Raw genomic sequence first — 15,949 nt, 5'->3', positions numbered from 1 at the left:
TCTCTGCCAAAAGCCAGTTGAGTTTTAGAGACTTTGTATCTGTTTCTGGCTGTTCAGTGCAGGAGATCAAAGAGAAAGTCGGGACATTTCAGTAACAATCTGGGACTGTGGGTTGAGCTGTCAAAATCTGCATAAAATGGGACAGTTGGGAGGTATGTCGGGGTCCCATGAGGCCCTAATTCATATACAATATTGGTAAAACAAGTCACATCTAGACATTTTGGGGATCTGAAGAATAATTTGCTGTGGGGCCCAATAAAATGTAATTAGGCCACTGAGTAGGGATTTGTTGAGTATTAAATAGTAACACTTGTAATCATTATATAAATGTGACAGCATTGGGGCATTGGCACCATATACTCATATATATATATATTTATACATATAAATATACAGTAACAACATATTGATGAGAACTTATTGATGGAGTCGACGAGGACCAATTAGATTTCTTTCAGACATTTCTGTATCCGGGGGGAACATTTATTCTGCCCGTTGTTTTAATCTAAAAAACAATCCATCTCTTCCTACTTTTCCCCATTCTAATGCAGTGATTTAAAAGTTGTGTCATTTTCACTGAGCTCCTCCCTTCTTTATAAATGGGGCAATTTATTCTGAGTCTCGTATTTCGCTTTTGGGCCGAGGCTCCGCGGGGCGTTGAGACCTGATTCGTCACCAGGCGACGACAACGTGTGTCCAGAATATGATTGAGAAATCACAGGTATAAAGTCCATGTATGTGACAGTCGGATGTGACCGCTGCGTCTTCATGTGACAGTTGGATACGTTGTTTATTCCGTGTCGTTATATTGGGGACGTGCGACGCGTTACCTGCGTTATGTGTGTCATCGCTGGCGACTTTTCACTTCATCCCTAAAACTGACCCCTCCCTTCTCTCAGTCTTTCAGCAGCTCATTATCGGGGGCTTCTCAGGAGACTGGTAATTTGATTTTTTTTTTATCAGCTCTGGAAGTTGTGTGGGACAGGAAGTGCTAAAGTGAAACTGGCTTCATATTCCTGTTTAGTTCGTTAGAAACAACAAAAACAAGACAAACGTCTTAATGAAACGTTGATAACGGGCGCGTGCTGTGCCTTTAAAGGCGTCAAGCTCCGCCCACATAGTGTTTCAACTGTGCAGTCTATCCAATAGCAGCTGTGCCCCACGCAACATGGCGTAAACGTCAGCCTCGGCGCGTCCAATCGGTTTATTTGTGACCTTCATAACATGGCGCCTTCGCCTTCCGCGCTGGTTATTAAATTGTACGTGCGCGTGACAGGGCTTGGTGCGTGTGCGCTCTCGCGTTGTCTGGTCCCTCTTCTCCCATCGGCCGCTGCAGCTGAAGGGAAGATGGCGGCTCCGTGACTGGGAAGATACCGGGAGTGACCGGGCCCGGCCTGAGGCGCAGAGAGAGGCAGGTGAGACGCAGGGCCCGAGGGCTGGACGTGAGACGGAAGGAATATGTGAGAGGAGGGAAATATGACAGAGACTGACTGGGGATGAGACTGTAGCAATGGGGGAGAGAGACAGCACAAACAAAGCGTTTTGTCTCCATTAAACTATAATGTCAGTCCGCTCTGAACCCAACGAATGAGACTCCGAGACACGTGACACTGAGACACGGGGGAGGGAAGAGACACACGGGCCTGAGGGAAGAGACAGTCGCTGAGAGTTCAGGGGCAGCAGGAAGTGAAGGTGCCAGTGTGTGAGCCCCGCCCCCCGGGCACTTGGGGAGAGTCAGTGACACCCGGAACTGACGAGTAACTGATTCTTGTGCTGCATTGGCGTCTCCCCCCCCCCGGACTTTATCATAATGGTTGTGCCCAGCCCTGAACTTCTGCCCAGTTAGTCAGGAGATTTCATTGGCACAGACTATTCACTGCTGGATCTGCTCTTATTCCTCCTCCTCCTCCTCCTCTGCTTCTTAATGGATCAGCTCTGACTGTCTGACACTGACCTGCTGCCAGGAGAAACCTCTGCCTCTCTGCCACCCTCCAGTATCTCCAGTATCTGTGCCCCTGGCATCTGTGCCACCCTCCAGCATCTATGCTGCCCTCCAGAATCTGTGCCACCCTCCAGTATCTCCGGCATCTATGCCGCCCTCCAGCATCTGTGCCACCCTCCGGTATCTATACCTCCCTCCGGTATCTGTGCCATCTAACAGCATTTGTGCTGCCCTCCGGTATCTATACCACCCTCCGGTATCTGTGCCACCCTCCGGTATCTGTGCCATCTAACAGCATTTGTGCTGCCCTCCGGCATCTATGCTGCCCTCCGGCATCTGTGCCACCCTCCAGCATATATGCCACCCTCCGGCATCTGTGCCACCCTCCGGTATCTATACCACCCTCCGGTATCTGTACCACCCTCCGGTATCTGTACCACCCTCCGGTATCTGTACCACCCTCCGGTATCTGTACCACCCTCCGGTATCTGTACCACCCTCCGGTATCTGTACCACCCTCCGGTATCTGTACCACCCTCCGGTATCTGTACCACCCTCCGGTATCTGTGCCATCTAACAGCATTTGTGCCACCCTCCGGCATCTATGCTGCCCTCCGGCATCTGTGCCATCCTCTGGTATCTATACCACCCTCCAGTATCTGTGCCAACCTCCGGGATCTGTGCTGCCCTCCGCTATCTGTGCCACCCACCAGCATCTATGCCGCCCTCCGGCATCTGTGCCTCCCTCCCGTATCTGTGCCACCCTCCCGTATCTGTGCTGCCCTCCAGCATCTTTGCCACCTTCCGGTGTCTGTGCCAAGCTTAGATAGTTGATAGAAGACACAGCTTATACTCCCAATATAGACATACAGGGGGGGGGGTGAGGGTGCTAAAAGAAATGATCTATTCCTTGGGGTGCTCTGGGTCTTCAGATACTGCCATATAATGTGTTCAGGGCTGTACTTACACTTTATTATGTTATATATGTGTTGGCTGACTGGTACCCACTGTTGTTTTTGTCTGCCTGTGTATCCATCATTTGTGTGTCTGACTGTCGTATCCATCGGTTGTGTGTCTGACTGTCGTATCCATCGGTTGTGTGTCTGACTGTCATATCCATCATTTGTGTGTCTGACTGTCGTATCCATCTGACTGTCAGGGGACTGTGTGTGTGAAAAGGTCTCCCCCTTCTCTCAATTAAAGGGCTTTTTTCAAGTATGGGAGTAACATGCAACGTCGTTTGCCCCTGAGCTATAGTCTATCTGCCTGTGTCTCGGTGTTACAGATAAGGAACAGTTCTTGCCATGGTTATAGCTACAGTGTCTGTCCTTGCCAGGTCCTTTTCCTGATTGTGACAGAATCGGCCAGTGGACTGAAACGGTTCCAAGAAAATTTAGGGCAACAAATAAGGGGCAGATTTATCAAGGGTCAAATTGAAAGTTCGAAACTCGAATTTAAGTTTTTTTTATGGTCAAAACTGTCAAATTCGACTAGGGAGTTATTCAAATTCGATTCAAAATTTTTAAAAAATTTGAATTTGATTTACGAGATTTATCATACTCCAACTCTTTAAGAACTCAAATTCGACTATTTGTCACCTAAAACCTGCCGAATTGCTGTTTTATTCAATGGGAGACGTCCAGGGATTCATTTTGAGTTGTTCGCAGCCTTCCCGACAGTCTCAGAAAAAAACTCGAATGGAGTTTTTTAAATTCGATTCGAGTTTTCAGGTCGATTCTATTCACCCGAGTTTTAAAAATTCAATTTTTTTAAATAAATTTTGGTCGAATTTTGAGTTTATGGGAGTTTTAAAAATCTCTCAAGATAAATGTGCCTGTGAGTGTTTACCTTTAATATCAAATGTGTAGAGGTTTGATCCCAAGTTACCCTTTAATTTCTACTCTATTGTGAAATGAGCATCTTGTCTGTGGCAGGGAGTGTGTGCGAGGCCATGGCCGTCTCTTGTGGAAGTGAAGACGATGGATTCATGGCCATTGACTCTGAAGAAGTAGAAGGAAGGATGGAACAGGGGGAAGAGCTGCCCCCACAAGGGGAGACCTTACAGAGTGGGCACAGCCGGGTGATGGAGGAGATGCCGGAGGAGGTGCTGGAGTATATACTGTCCTTCCTCTCTCCCTACCAGGAGCACAAGAGCGCCGCCCTAGTGTGCAAGCAGTGGTACCGCCTCATAAAGGGTAAGTTTACTCCTGAGTCCTTCCTCCTACGCTCTCTCCTGCACTACTGCTACAACTGCCAGTCCCTAAATGCCAGGGACATTTTCATGTCTTACACGGAGCCTCCAGTTCTATTATTAGAAGCACAGCACATGAAATAGATAAACCCAGGTTGAGATTTGCCTCTTGACTTGGCAGTTGGGTATTGGTTGGCAGCCCTCCTGCTGAGCAGCACCACCCCCTGCCACACTGTGTCTGATTTATATACTGTGTAGTCTTTCCCAGGGTAACAGGACTTTGGATTTCATGTCATATAAATGGGCAGCTGTTAGTCTCCAGTATTGTTACATTATATGTTGTATTTATATCTCCGCTGCCATACTGTCTCACAGGCTCTCTCTGCTGCTGCAGCTTTGTCAGTAGAACAGCAGTGGATGGGCTCTAACACACCGGGGTGCTGAGCAGCTGGTTACCTTGAGCCGCCATTTTTTACATAGTCTTTCCATGGGTGCCTAGAAGGGACATTATGCATTATTGGGTTTACAGTCTCTTGAAATTCAGGGCACTGATATGGCCCCCTTGCTCCTGTAGTTGGGTGAAAAGGCTAATTGGGGGAGGGGTGGCATCAGTAAGTGTTAGTTCTGCACCCGTGAGCTTGAGGATAAATGACTTCTCCTTGGTGGCTGCATCCGTTGTCTTCACTGTTATACCTTGGCTTTGCAGCATGGCCCCCTATTGGCTTTCACTTTTGGGGCAGCATGGGCCTCCCTTGTGTGCTCCTTTCAGGCTGCCTGTGCAAGGTGGGTTCCCCTTTCTGTCTGGGCGGGGTGGCTTCCCCTTCCTGTCTGAGCAGGGTGGCTTCCCCTTCCTGTCTGTGTGGGGTGGGTTCCCATTCTAGTCTGTGTGGGATGGCTTCCCCTTCCTGTCTGTGTGGGGTGGCTTCCCCTTCCTGTCTGTGTCCCCTTCCTGTCTGTGTGGGGTGGCTTCCCCTTCCTGTCTGTGTCCCCTTCCTGTCTGCGTGGGGTGGCTTCCCCTTCCTGTCTGTGTGGGGTGGCTTCCCCTTCCTGTCTGTGTCCCCTTCCTGTCTGCGTGGGGTGGCTTCCCCTTCCTGTCTGTGTGTGGTGGGGTTCCCCTTCCTGTCTGGGGGGGTGGGGTTCCCCTTCCTGTCTGTACGGAGAGAAATATTGTAGTGATTGAATCCATGGCATAAATGATAAAGTGGCTGCTATTCAGCGGCTGTGCATGGGTTTATACTCTGTATATTCTGTATATTCTTTATACAGTACTTTCTGATGAGAGGAGAAATAACATGAAGTGTGCAGGGCCATGATGTCACTATTATACTGGGTATTGCTCTCTTGCCCATCACATGACTCCCAGGCCTTTAGTTCAGGTTCATGGCCTTATATGGAGGGCAGAGAGGCAGTTCCATATCTGTGAGTGCGGGAGATAAGGGAAAGCTTTGCTGCACTAAATCTCATGGATTCAGACTGCTGCCCAGTGTGGGAATATGGAAATAGTACAGGGCCCTTCCCTTCAAATGAATAGGAAATAATTGGAATACTTTCCCTTCCTGCCAGCGACTGAGAGGAAAGTTACCCTTTATATTTGCTTGTAGAATGTTCTGCATGGACAGACCCTTGCACTTGCCCATCATTTATGTTTTTCTGTTGCCTTAATCTATCTCTCCCCATAACATCACTGGTATTTGCTGCTTTGTAAGGCATTTTTTGGACCCTCCCTTTAAAGGGGAAGTTCACCTTCCAAAAAAGTTCGATTGTTTTCCAGTTGCTTTTTTTTACCCTTTTATAAGCCTGAAGTTTAGTTTTATTTCCACCTTCTTGTGTGCCCCGGAGCGGCTCAGGAACATAGACGGGGGGATTTACTGACAATCTGATATGTTCTGTAATGCTTTTCTTGATTGGGCCTTACTGAGCCTGCTCCATGGGCACCATTAGTCAGTCAGTCCCTTTTCCTTTCTCTGCACTGCTGCTTCTGACTCCTGATACAACTTCCCAATATCCACTCATTCCTCATTCTCACTGGGTTTATAGTTCTGTGTAACTGTCATTGTGTCTGTCCCTTTCTCTGCACTGCTGCCTCTGACTCCTGATACAACTTCCCAATATCCATTCATTCCTCATTCTCACTGGGTTTATAGTTCTGTGTAACTGTCATTGTGTCTGTCCCTTTCTCTTCTCTGCACTGCTGCTTCTGACTCCTGATACAACTTCCCAATATCCATTCATTCCTCATTCTCACTGGGTTTATAGTTCTGTGTAACTGTCATTGTGTCTGTCCCTTTCTCTGCACTGCTGCTTCTGACTCCTGATACAACTTCCCAATATCCATTCATTCCTCATTCTCACTGGGTTTATAGTTCTGTGTAACTGTTATTGTGTCTGTCCCTTTCTCTGCACTGCACTGCTGCTTCTGACTCCTGATACAACTTCCCAATATCCATTCTTTCTCATTCTCACTGGGTTTTATAGTTCTGTGTAACTGTCATTGTGTCTGTCCTTTCTCTTCTCTGCACTGCTGCCTTCTGACTCCTGAATACAAACGTCCCAATATCCATTCATTCCTCATTCTCACTGGGTTTATAGTTCTGTGTAACTGTCATTGTGTCTGTCCCTTTCTCTGCACTGCTGCTTCTGACTCCTGATACAACTTCCCAATATCCATTCATTCCTCATTCTCACTGGGTTTAATAGTTCTGTGTAACTGTCATTGTGTCTGTCCCTTTCTCTGCACTGCTGCTTCTGACTCCTGATACAACTTCCCAATATCCATTCATTCCTCATTCTTCACTGGGTTTTATAGTTCTGTGTAACTGTCATTGTGGTCTGTCCCTTTCTCTGCAACTGCTGACCTCTGACTCCTGATACAAACTTCCCCAATATCCATTCATTCCTCATTCTCACTGGGTTTATAGTTCTGTGTAACTGTCATTGTGTCTGTCCCTTTCTCTCTCTGCACTGCTGCCTCTGACTCCTGATACAACTTCCCAATATCCATTCATTCCTCATTCTCACTGGGTTTATAGTTCTGTGTGTAACTGTCATTGTGTCTGTCCCTTTCTCTTCTCTGCACTGCTGCTTCTGACTCCTGATACAACTTCCCAATATCCATTTCATTCCTCATTCTCACTGGGTTTATAGTTCTGTGTAACTGTCATTGTGTCTGTCCCTTTCTCTGCACTGCACTGCTGCTTCTGACTCCTGATACAACTTCCCAATATCCATTCATTCCTCATTCTCACTGGGTTTATAGGTTCTGATGTAACTGGTCATTGTGTCTGTCCCTTTCTCTCTGCACTGCACTGCTTGCTTCTGATCCTGATACAACTTCCCAATATCCATTCATTCCTCATGTCTCACTGGGTTTTTATAATTCTGTGTAACTGTCATTGTGTCTGTCCCTTCTCTTCTCTGCACTGCTGCTTCTGACTCCTGATACAACTTCCCAATATCCATTCATTCCTCATTCTCACTGGGTTTTATAGTTCTGTGTAACTGTCAATTGTGTCTGTCCCTTTCTCTGCACTGCTGCTTCTGACTCCTGATACAACTTCCCAATATCCATTCATTCCTCATTCTCACTGGTTTATAGTTCTGTGTAACTGTCATTGTGTGCTGTCCCTTTCCTCTGGCACTGCTGCTTCTGACTCCTGATACAACTTCCCCAATATCCATTCATTCCTCATTCTCACTGGGTTTATAGTTCTGTGTAACTGTCATTGTGTCTGTCCCTTTCCTCTGCACTGCTGCTTCTGACTCCTGATACACTTCCCAATATCCATTCATCCTCATTCTCACTGGGTTTAATAGTTCTGTGTAACTGTCATTGTGTCTGTCCCCTTCTTCTTCTCTGCACTGCTGCCTCTGATCCTGATACAACTTCCCAAATCCATTCATTCCTCATTCTCACTGGGTTCTATAGTTCTGTGTAACTGTCATTGTGTCTGTCCCTTTCTCTGCACTGCTGCTTCCTGACTCCTGATACAACTTCCCAATATCCATTCATTCCTCATTCTCACTGGGTTTATAGTTCTGTGTAACTGTCATTGTGTCTGTCCCTTTCTCTGCACTGCTGCTTCTGACTCCTGATACAACTTCCCAATATCTATTCATTCCTCATTCTCACTGGGTTTATAGTTCTGTGTAACTGTCAGTGTCTCTCTAGCTTTTTATATTCTGTGCACTGCTGGATCTGACTTTTAACAATGTATCAGAAGCCAGCTAATTAACAGACCTCTAAAGAAGCAATTAAGACTTTTGGTACATGATTTCAAGATGAATGAAAGAATCCTGGGAAGCTGCTCGGAATGACATTAACATCTCTGTAATAAAATCCTTTCTGTGCTGATGCCTCTTTCTTTCTCTCCCTCTCTCAGGGGTTGCCCACCAGTGTTACCATGGCTTTATCAAAGCAGTGCAAGAAGGAAACATCCAATGGGAAAGTCGCACCTACCCGTACCCAGGGACGCCAATCACTCAGCGCTTCTCCCACAGTAGGTACCTTGGGTTCACATACTTGTGCCTCGGCTTTAGAGGATGATGCCTGCTTTCCCTCTCTGTGCACTTTGGATTCTCACAGATTTTGCTCCCTCCAGTAGGAGCTCCTGTAAATCCATATAATCTCATTGGAGGCTACAGGGCCACAGGCACCTCCCTCCCCTATGTATAAATACAAATATTTTACAGTCTCATTTTTTTTGCGTGTCAGCTGAGTGTATGTGTATAGTACCCCTGGCAGATAATATACAATATGGGGGACCCTTCCTCCATGAATTCACTTCAATTCAAATACATTTACTTACACACCATGTCTTTACTCATTTCTATTCATTATAAGTGTATGATGGACCCTTGTAAGTCTATATATGTATAGAGATGAGTCTCAAGCTTTGCATCTCTGGCTGAAACCATTCCTCATTGTGCCCCCCTATCCAGGTGCCTCTTATTATGACGCTAACCAGTCCATGTATGTGTTTGGGGGCTGCACTCAGAGTAGCTGCAATGCTGCTTTCAATGACCTATGGAGGCTGGATCTGAACAGCAAAGAGTGGATCCGACCCTTGGCCTCTGGTGAGTGGATCTGGGGGTACAGGGTGGGGGTGCACAGAAATGTTGGGTACTTGTCCTTACTATAATCCCTGCCGGTTCCCCTGCATGGTATTAATGACTGTACCTGTAATTTTACTGGAGGAGGGATCTGGCCACTGGTGTTTAGAGTAAAGCTGGACTTCTTGTGTTCATACACAGGCAGGGATATCATTGAGAGTAATGGCTTTTTATTTACTTCAATGGCACTCTGCCATCTTGTCTGTGCTCCAGTATGTGCCCTCTCCTGAGCAACACTCACTTCCATTTAATGACGGAGCTGTTTGGAAACCCTATGCAGGCCCCATAGACTGGGTATGTGTTCCATGGCACCACAATGCAAGGGCCTGTCGGTTACCAGACTAATGTTAAATGCAACAAATGAGTTTCCTTAATTAATGGGATTTGAATTGGTTCTTTGCACCTTTCTCACTTTAATTCCATGTATCTCCTTTCCCAGTGCCCAGAAGTTGTGTCTGATCTTGTGGCATGCTTGCTGCTGCCTGCAATGCTGTCACTGTGTAGGTGTAGAGAACAGGAGTATATAGTAAATATGTATAGAATGGCCTGGCTGTTGCTCTAGGTGAGTCAGTGATAGGCCGGCAATAGGCTGCAGCCATAGGCTTCTCCCATGTGTCCCGAAATATTTAGGATTAGACTCCTGTGAGGCACATTCCCAGCTCCCCATCCTGAGAATGAGCTGCAGTCTGAGATCCCACGGGAGGGGCTGCTTCTCCAATCCCACCCTGCTTTATCCTTTCTCATAGTCCTATTTATTGTCATCTCTTCTGCATACAAAAAAAGAAATACATACAAAATGAGACGGTATTACAATGTCCCTGTCCCAGAGCACATACATATTACACATACTCCCAAACAAACATATACTGTGTTAAAAAATCTAAGACATACACGTATTTCAGTATACTCTTTCAAGCCAAGAATATATTAATAAAATACAAAAAAAAAAAAACAAATTTTTCTAACTCCCACTCCATTTTTAACACGAGTATTTCTTTATTTTTTGTGACAGTTATTTGTGCAATCACTCCTTATCTAACATTTACTACCAACCTTACTATAAGGTGCAATAATTGTGCCTGATTGTACCTATAACCATAACTCACATTATCTATTTTTTTATTTCCATCACTATGTTGTGCAATAAAGTGTTACCTCTTCTCTCAACCGATAATAAAGTGCATTTATTGTGCCTAACGATCCACCTTTACCTTCAACTCCCATGTAGAACATCTTTATATCTAGTCTATGACGGACATTATTAAAACAGAAGCCTAAAAACATTGAATTTCTATAAAAAGACCAGATATTTACAAACAATTTTAAGCGAGCAATTGCTCATTTAAAAGTCTTACAGCTTGAGGGATAAAACTGTTCCAAAACCTGGTTGAACGTGCACGAATGCTACGACATCTCCTTCTAGATGACCAAAGCAGATCAAAAAAAGTATTAAAAGAGCGTGAAGTATCATCCACTATACTGGATACCTTATGTAAACATCTCTTGTTAAAAATCTCTTGAATTAAATTGAATGTAAATACTCTCCAATACTCAAATTCACCAGTCAGGGTTTAAAGCTTCCTGATTACTCAACTCATCAGCCTGGAGCTCTTCATTCTGCTACAGGAGATCGACTTTTCTTACCAAGGCAGGGGGTTTCCAGTGAGACAAATGCTAAAAGCCAAGTACACTTACCCTTTAACATGCACACCATGAAGCACAATATGTATAAGGACAGTGTTTATGTGTATCTGCTCCATTGATATTCTGCTGGGCAGAGTCATAGGTACAGCAGTGGAATTACTAGTAAATGTCATACTATGATGTTGCAGGTTCCTATCCCTCCCCCAAGGCTGGAGCCACACTAGTTGTGTACAAGGAGCTGCTGATTCTATTCGGGGGCTGGACCAGACCCAGTCCGTATCCATTACACCAACCTGAGCGATTTTTTGATGAAATACACACCTATTCGCCTTCCAAAAACTGGTAAGTGGGAAACTGAGGAACAAAGAGCCTGATATGTTTTCATGGTCACGGCCCAGAGCAGTAGTATTTTGGGTTTCAAGTAGAACCTAGAGGAGCTGGTAATGATAAGTGTTAAGCGACTGGGCCTGCTGAGTAACACATTTGCAGCTGAGCAGATCCAATTGCTTTAGACATAACCCTGCTAGTTGCTGCAGGCCATGGAAACACCTGATTGTGACCTGCTTGTGAGTTAAAAAATATTACCTGAATTTTTTTTTTACCATTTCCTTTTTCGTAGCCATTTTTAAGTTCTGACCATTACCTTTCCTTCCATTTAGTATGGGGTTCCCCTCTTGTACTTCCTCTTCAGCTATTTTTTATTCTGCCTCTGAATTTCCTTCTGGTGCCAGTGCCAGTGACTATGAGGCAGCCGCATGTTTCACATCATTGCTGTAAAGCATGTGGGCCAGTAAGAATATGGCTTAATTGCTCTTCTGCTTTACAGGTGGAATTGTATAGTAACAACTCATGGGCCCCCACCTATGGCCGGTCACTCGTCCTGTGTCATTGGAGATAAAATGATCGTCTTTGGGGGTTCCTTGGGTTCTCGGCAAATGTGAGTAAATGTGTTTTTTTCTTCCTTGTGTGTCCCTTCAGATCTTATACTGACCAATAGCCAGCAGTTAGCTTAACTCTACCCACATTTACAACAGAATTTAAAGCTGCACAGTCCTATAATGAAATATTTTAATAAATGTATAATCTCATTGGATGAGTGGGAAAACATCTCTCACCCTGTAACGGACTTGACCTGGGTGTAAAAACCCCAGGTCCGACACTTAAACGTAGAATTCAAATGAAAGTCGCTGATGAAAAAAGGGAAAAACACTCACCCGACGTTGTGAGTGGTCCGGGTGCATCGCCCCGAACCCATAGCAAGGGGTGTGTGTACTTTCAAGTATAAGGAAATCGGCAAGCTCTTCTGGACGCCACTTCAATTAGGTAAAATTCAACTTTTATTTCAAATGCATTAAAACCATAATGTCCTGACGCGTTTCGTATCTATGCGATACGTAATCATAGGCATAAATTCACACAAACTTCCAACGGCTTTTTAAAGGGTTATCAAGGAAATGACATCACTCGTTAGGTCACAGATTGTTTGAGATCAAGTCAGGTGTTAACAATACCCTTAACAATACTACAGCTCAATTTGAGACCGTGCCGTTCAGAAACCAAAATTTTCATTAAAACTTCTATTAAAATGGAAAAAATGCTATAGAAAGCGGCGTTGTAAAGAAAAGCCTTAGGAGAGCTATATATCTAAATGATCCCTCAATTTCACTCCATAAATTTCAATTAATCTTTTATATATATGTATAAATGATTACGTTTTTTCGCCAATAAAATTTTATATAAACAAATAAATACAAAATTTCTGAAACTACTCAATTAATTCATTATGATAAAATAAAAAAAGGTGTTTGGCCAAAAACCGTGTGTCCTAGAAATTGACCCCAATTTCTAGAACACACGGTTTTTGACCAAACACCTGACTTGATCTCAACAATCTGTGACCTATCGAGTGATGTCATTTCCTTGATAACCCTTTAAAAAGCCGTTGGAAGTTTGTGTGAATTTATGCCTATGATTACGTATCGCATAGATACGAAACGCGTCAGGACATTATGGTTTTAATGCATTTGAAATAAAAGTAAAATTTTACCTATCTGAAGTGGCGTCCGGAAGTGCTTGCCGATTTCCTTATACTTGAAAGTTAACTCTACCCACAGCAACCTATCAGCTGCTCGCTTTACTGTATCCTACAACAGCCAGGTAGCACTTAACATTACATGAACCCATAGCATCCAGTAAGCAGTTAGGTATATTCTACTTAGAATATAACAACCAATCAGCAAGTAACTACAGTCGCCAGTTAGAAAGGAGCTTTACAGTAGTTAAAATCAGAAACCAGTAGAGGGTTTAGCTGTTCTTTCTGGGTGGATTGAAGGCTCTCATGTATCAAAGGTTTCTAAGTCACATCTTATTGGCTAGTAATGCCAAACAAGCCTTTTGCCAGATGCCATACTAATTTGGCCACTAAAGGGCATTTTTTAAATAAACAAGTTTAAATATACTTGTTGCTGCACTCAGTAAGTCACTCCCACTTATTAAGCTGCACTTTTTGTGCTTCATGACTGTATCTTACAATAAAATATCTTACAATAAACACATGGCACATTATGTAGGGCACATGGCGACATTCCGTCCTCTTATAATATCCATGTTGTAGCAGATACTGGGTCTCAGTCCCAAGCTTTTACAGTAGCAGGGCTTTTGGTCATTATTTACTGCACCCCATTTGCTTATTTTTGTTCCCCTTCCCAGGAGCAATGATGTTTGGGTGCTGGACCTGGAGCACTGGTTATGGTCTAAGCCCACTATTACTGGGACCTGCCCCCATCCTCGCGGTGGACAATCTCAGGTGAGGTGCCTGTTTGGCCGAGATCTATCACAGAATGAATAGGTGATCCGAAAATATATTGATGAACCTTGAGCAGTGAATAGGTTTGGGGTTTATTTGGGGAAATTTTGGTGGAAAGAGAGAATGTAGCCTATACGCTTCTGAAAGCTTAAAATACATACTGGATCAAGGATCAGCATATTGAGCCCATACTGTGAGTGCTGCTATCAGTTTGGGATGAAACTTTGGTTCATGAACTCTGATCAGTCCCCTAACACTCCAGCTAAGTGCAATATGCCCCTCCGTTTATAAGATATTCAATCTTCTTCATACAGAACCCTGAGCCACAAGCAGATTCGCTGAATAACCAACCCCTCGTGTTTTTGTGTCTCCTTCTTGCAGATTGTGATTGATAGTGAGGCCATCCTTATCCTGGGAGGCTGCGGAGGCCCAAACGCTGTGAGTATTCGGGGCTCCTTTGTCCGTTCCACTAATACAAATACTGAGCCATGAACTAATGTCTGTGTCTGTGCAGCTGTTTAAGGACGCATGGCTACTACATATGCACCAGAGCCCTTGGACCTGGCAGCAGCTCAAGGTAGAGAATGAGGAGCATGGTGCCCCAGAACTGTGGTGCCACCCTGCGTGCAGGGTAAGTTAAGCTTAATAAGGCAATATATCAATATGGCAGATCCTATCTATATGTATTAATATGAATATAAAGAGAAGGAATACTCTGGGCCCATGCAGAGGTTTGTGAGCCACATGATGCCTGTAGTTATATATAAATATATATGTCTGCTCTCTGCAGGTGGGACAGTGTGTGGTTGTGTTCAGCCAAGCTCCCAGCGGCCGTGCTCCTCTCAGCCCGAGTCTGAACTCTCGTCCTTCTCCAATCAGCGCCACTCCCTCTGCATTGGCTCCTGAAACCAGAGAAAAAAGATCCCACTCCCCAGTCCGGGCCCCAGATGAGGCCCCCTGTGTAAATGGCCGCTGGGGGACACTGCGCCCCCGGGCTCAGAGACCGAATACAGGTGGATCCAGGGAGGGCAGTCTCTCTCCTGCCCGGGGGGATGGCCTGTCTCCTGTACTTAATGGGGGTGGTGTGTCTCCGGGTGCAGCACTGGACAGTCCCCTCCAGGTCATTTCCCCACCAGCCGCTGAGGTGTGTGAGGCACGAGGGGCCAGTAAGAGCTCCCTCCCTGAGCAGAAAGACTTGTGCCTGGGAGCCTCGGACTACGAGTGGGAAAGGAAACGTAGGGACTCTGAGCTGGACTCTGCAGGTAGGACCCATTTGGAGCAAACCAACGGGATTCACAGCCCCCCGCACATCACTACTACACTCTCTGGTGCTGTTTCACCCGGAGCACTACGGAGGGGACTGGAAGCTGTCAGAGCCATGGCTACCTCCTCCCCCTCTTCATCACAAAGTGGCACTTCCCCTCTGAGCCCCCCTGCCCTCTCCTCCCCCGTCTCCCCCAGTAGTGGAGCGGAATCTGCACCCCGACCAGTTCAGGCCCAGAATGAAGGACATTCCCTGCCCCCCATAGCCCGCCGTTTAGGGCATCACCCGCCTCAGTCGCTGAATGTGGGCAAGCCGCTGTATCAGAGCATGAACTGCAAGCCCATGCAAATGTACGCCTTGGACATTAAGGGGGCCCGGGAGCGGGGCCGAGTAAAGTGGAAAGTCTTTAACAGCAGCTCTGTGGTGGGACCCCCGGAAACCAGTCTGCACACGGTGGTACAGGGGCGCGGGGAGCTGATCATTTTTGGTGGGCTCATGGACAAGAAACAGAACGTCAAATATTACCCCAAAACCAACGCCTTGTATTTTGTTCGAGCCAAGAGATAATGTCATGGAATCGCTAACCAATCAGACTCTTCATTCTCCCTGCCCCGCCCGCTTGTTTCCTTTATACTGTTTTACACTACTTGTTCCCTTGTGTTTTTAGCTCTCGATATGATGACACGAGCCAATAAAGAAAATAACAGCTGTACTTAATAGGCCAGGATCTGTCCTCCACTCTTCCCCTAGTGTATTGTCTGCTCTCTTTTCTGTACATTGATTATGGTTTTCTGCGCTCTCCCTCAACCTCAACATTATCTCCTGCTGCAAAAAAACTCACTCCTGCTGTGAGCCCCAGACTCATTAGACTTGGGGAGCAAGGGCTGGAGTAGAAAGCATGCCCCCCACTTGTCAATGGTTTAGGATATTAAGCTGCTTGACTGCAGGGACAGACTGCCCTCCCCCACTATCTAAAGGAGTGGACTAAATGTA

At 45.6% G+C, this 15,949-nt stretch overlaps 1 protein-coding gene across 2 annotated transcripts; it reads left to right on the top strand.

The window, feature by feature from the left end:
* The first annotated feature begins 1,196 nt into the window (after positions 1-1,196).
* On the top strand, positions 1,197-15,668 carry fbxo42.L (F-box protein 42 L homeolog). 2 transcript variants are annotated; one of them, XM_018224569.2, is made up of 10 exons: positions 1,197-1,415; positions 3,877-4,137; positions 8,513-8,629; positions 9,072-9,206; positions 11,075-11,228; positions 11,713-11,823; positions 13,596-13,692; positions 14,074-14,130; positions 14,207-14,323; positions 14,483-15,668. In XM_018224569.2, exons 2-10 carry the CDS (start codon positions 3,894-3,896, stop codon positions 15,521-15,523), a joined length of 2,073 nt encoding a protein of 690 aa, XP_018080058.1. In that variant the 5' UTR covers positions 1,197-1,415; positions 3,877-3,893; the 3' UTR covers positions 15,524-15,668.
* The last annotated feature ends 281 nt before the right edge of the window (positions 15,669-15,949 follow it).

Source organism: Xenopus laevis, chromosome 7L (assembly GCF_017654675.1).
Source record: "Xenopus laevis strain J_2021 chromosome 7L, Xenopus_laevis_v10.1, whole genome shotgun sequence".
Taxonomy (NCBI): Eukaryota; Metazoa; Chordata; class Amphibia; order Anura; family Pipidae; genus Xenopus; species Xenopus laevis.
Note: the sequence above shows the minus strand (reverse complement) of the source record. Positions and strands in the feature narration are given on the sequence as shown.

What these genes read in the sequence shown, in the direction of transcription:
- fbxo42.L (XM_018224569.2), top strand. Translation starts at nt 3,894, where the DNA reads ATGGCCGTCTCTTGTGGAAGTGAAGACGATGGATTCATGGCCATTGAC. An exon ending in CACTCAGCGCTTCTCCCACA is followed by an intron (nt 8,630 to 9,071) that starts GTAGGTACCTTG and finishes CCCCCTATCCAG; the next exon opens with GTGCCTCTTATTATGACGCT. An exon ending in CTCGCGGTGGACAATCTCAG is followed by an intron (nt 13,693 to 14,073) that starts GTGAGGTGCCTG and finishes TCCTTCTTGCAG; the next exon opens with ATTGTGATTGATAGTGAGGC.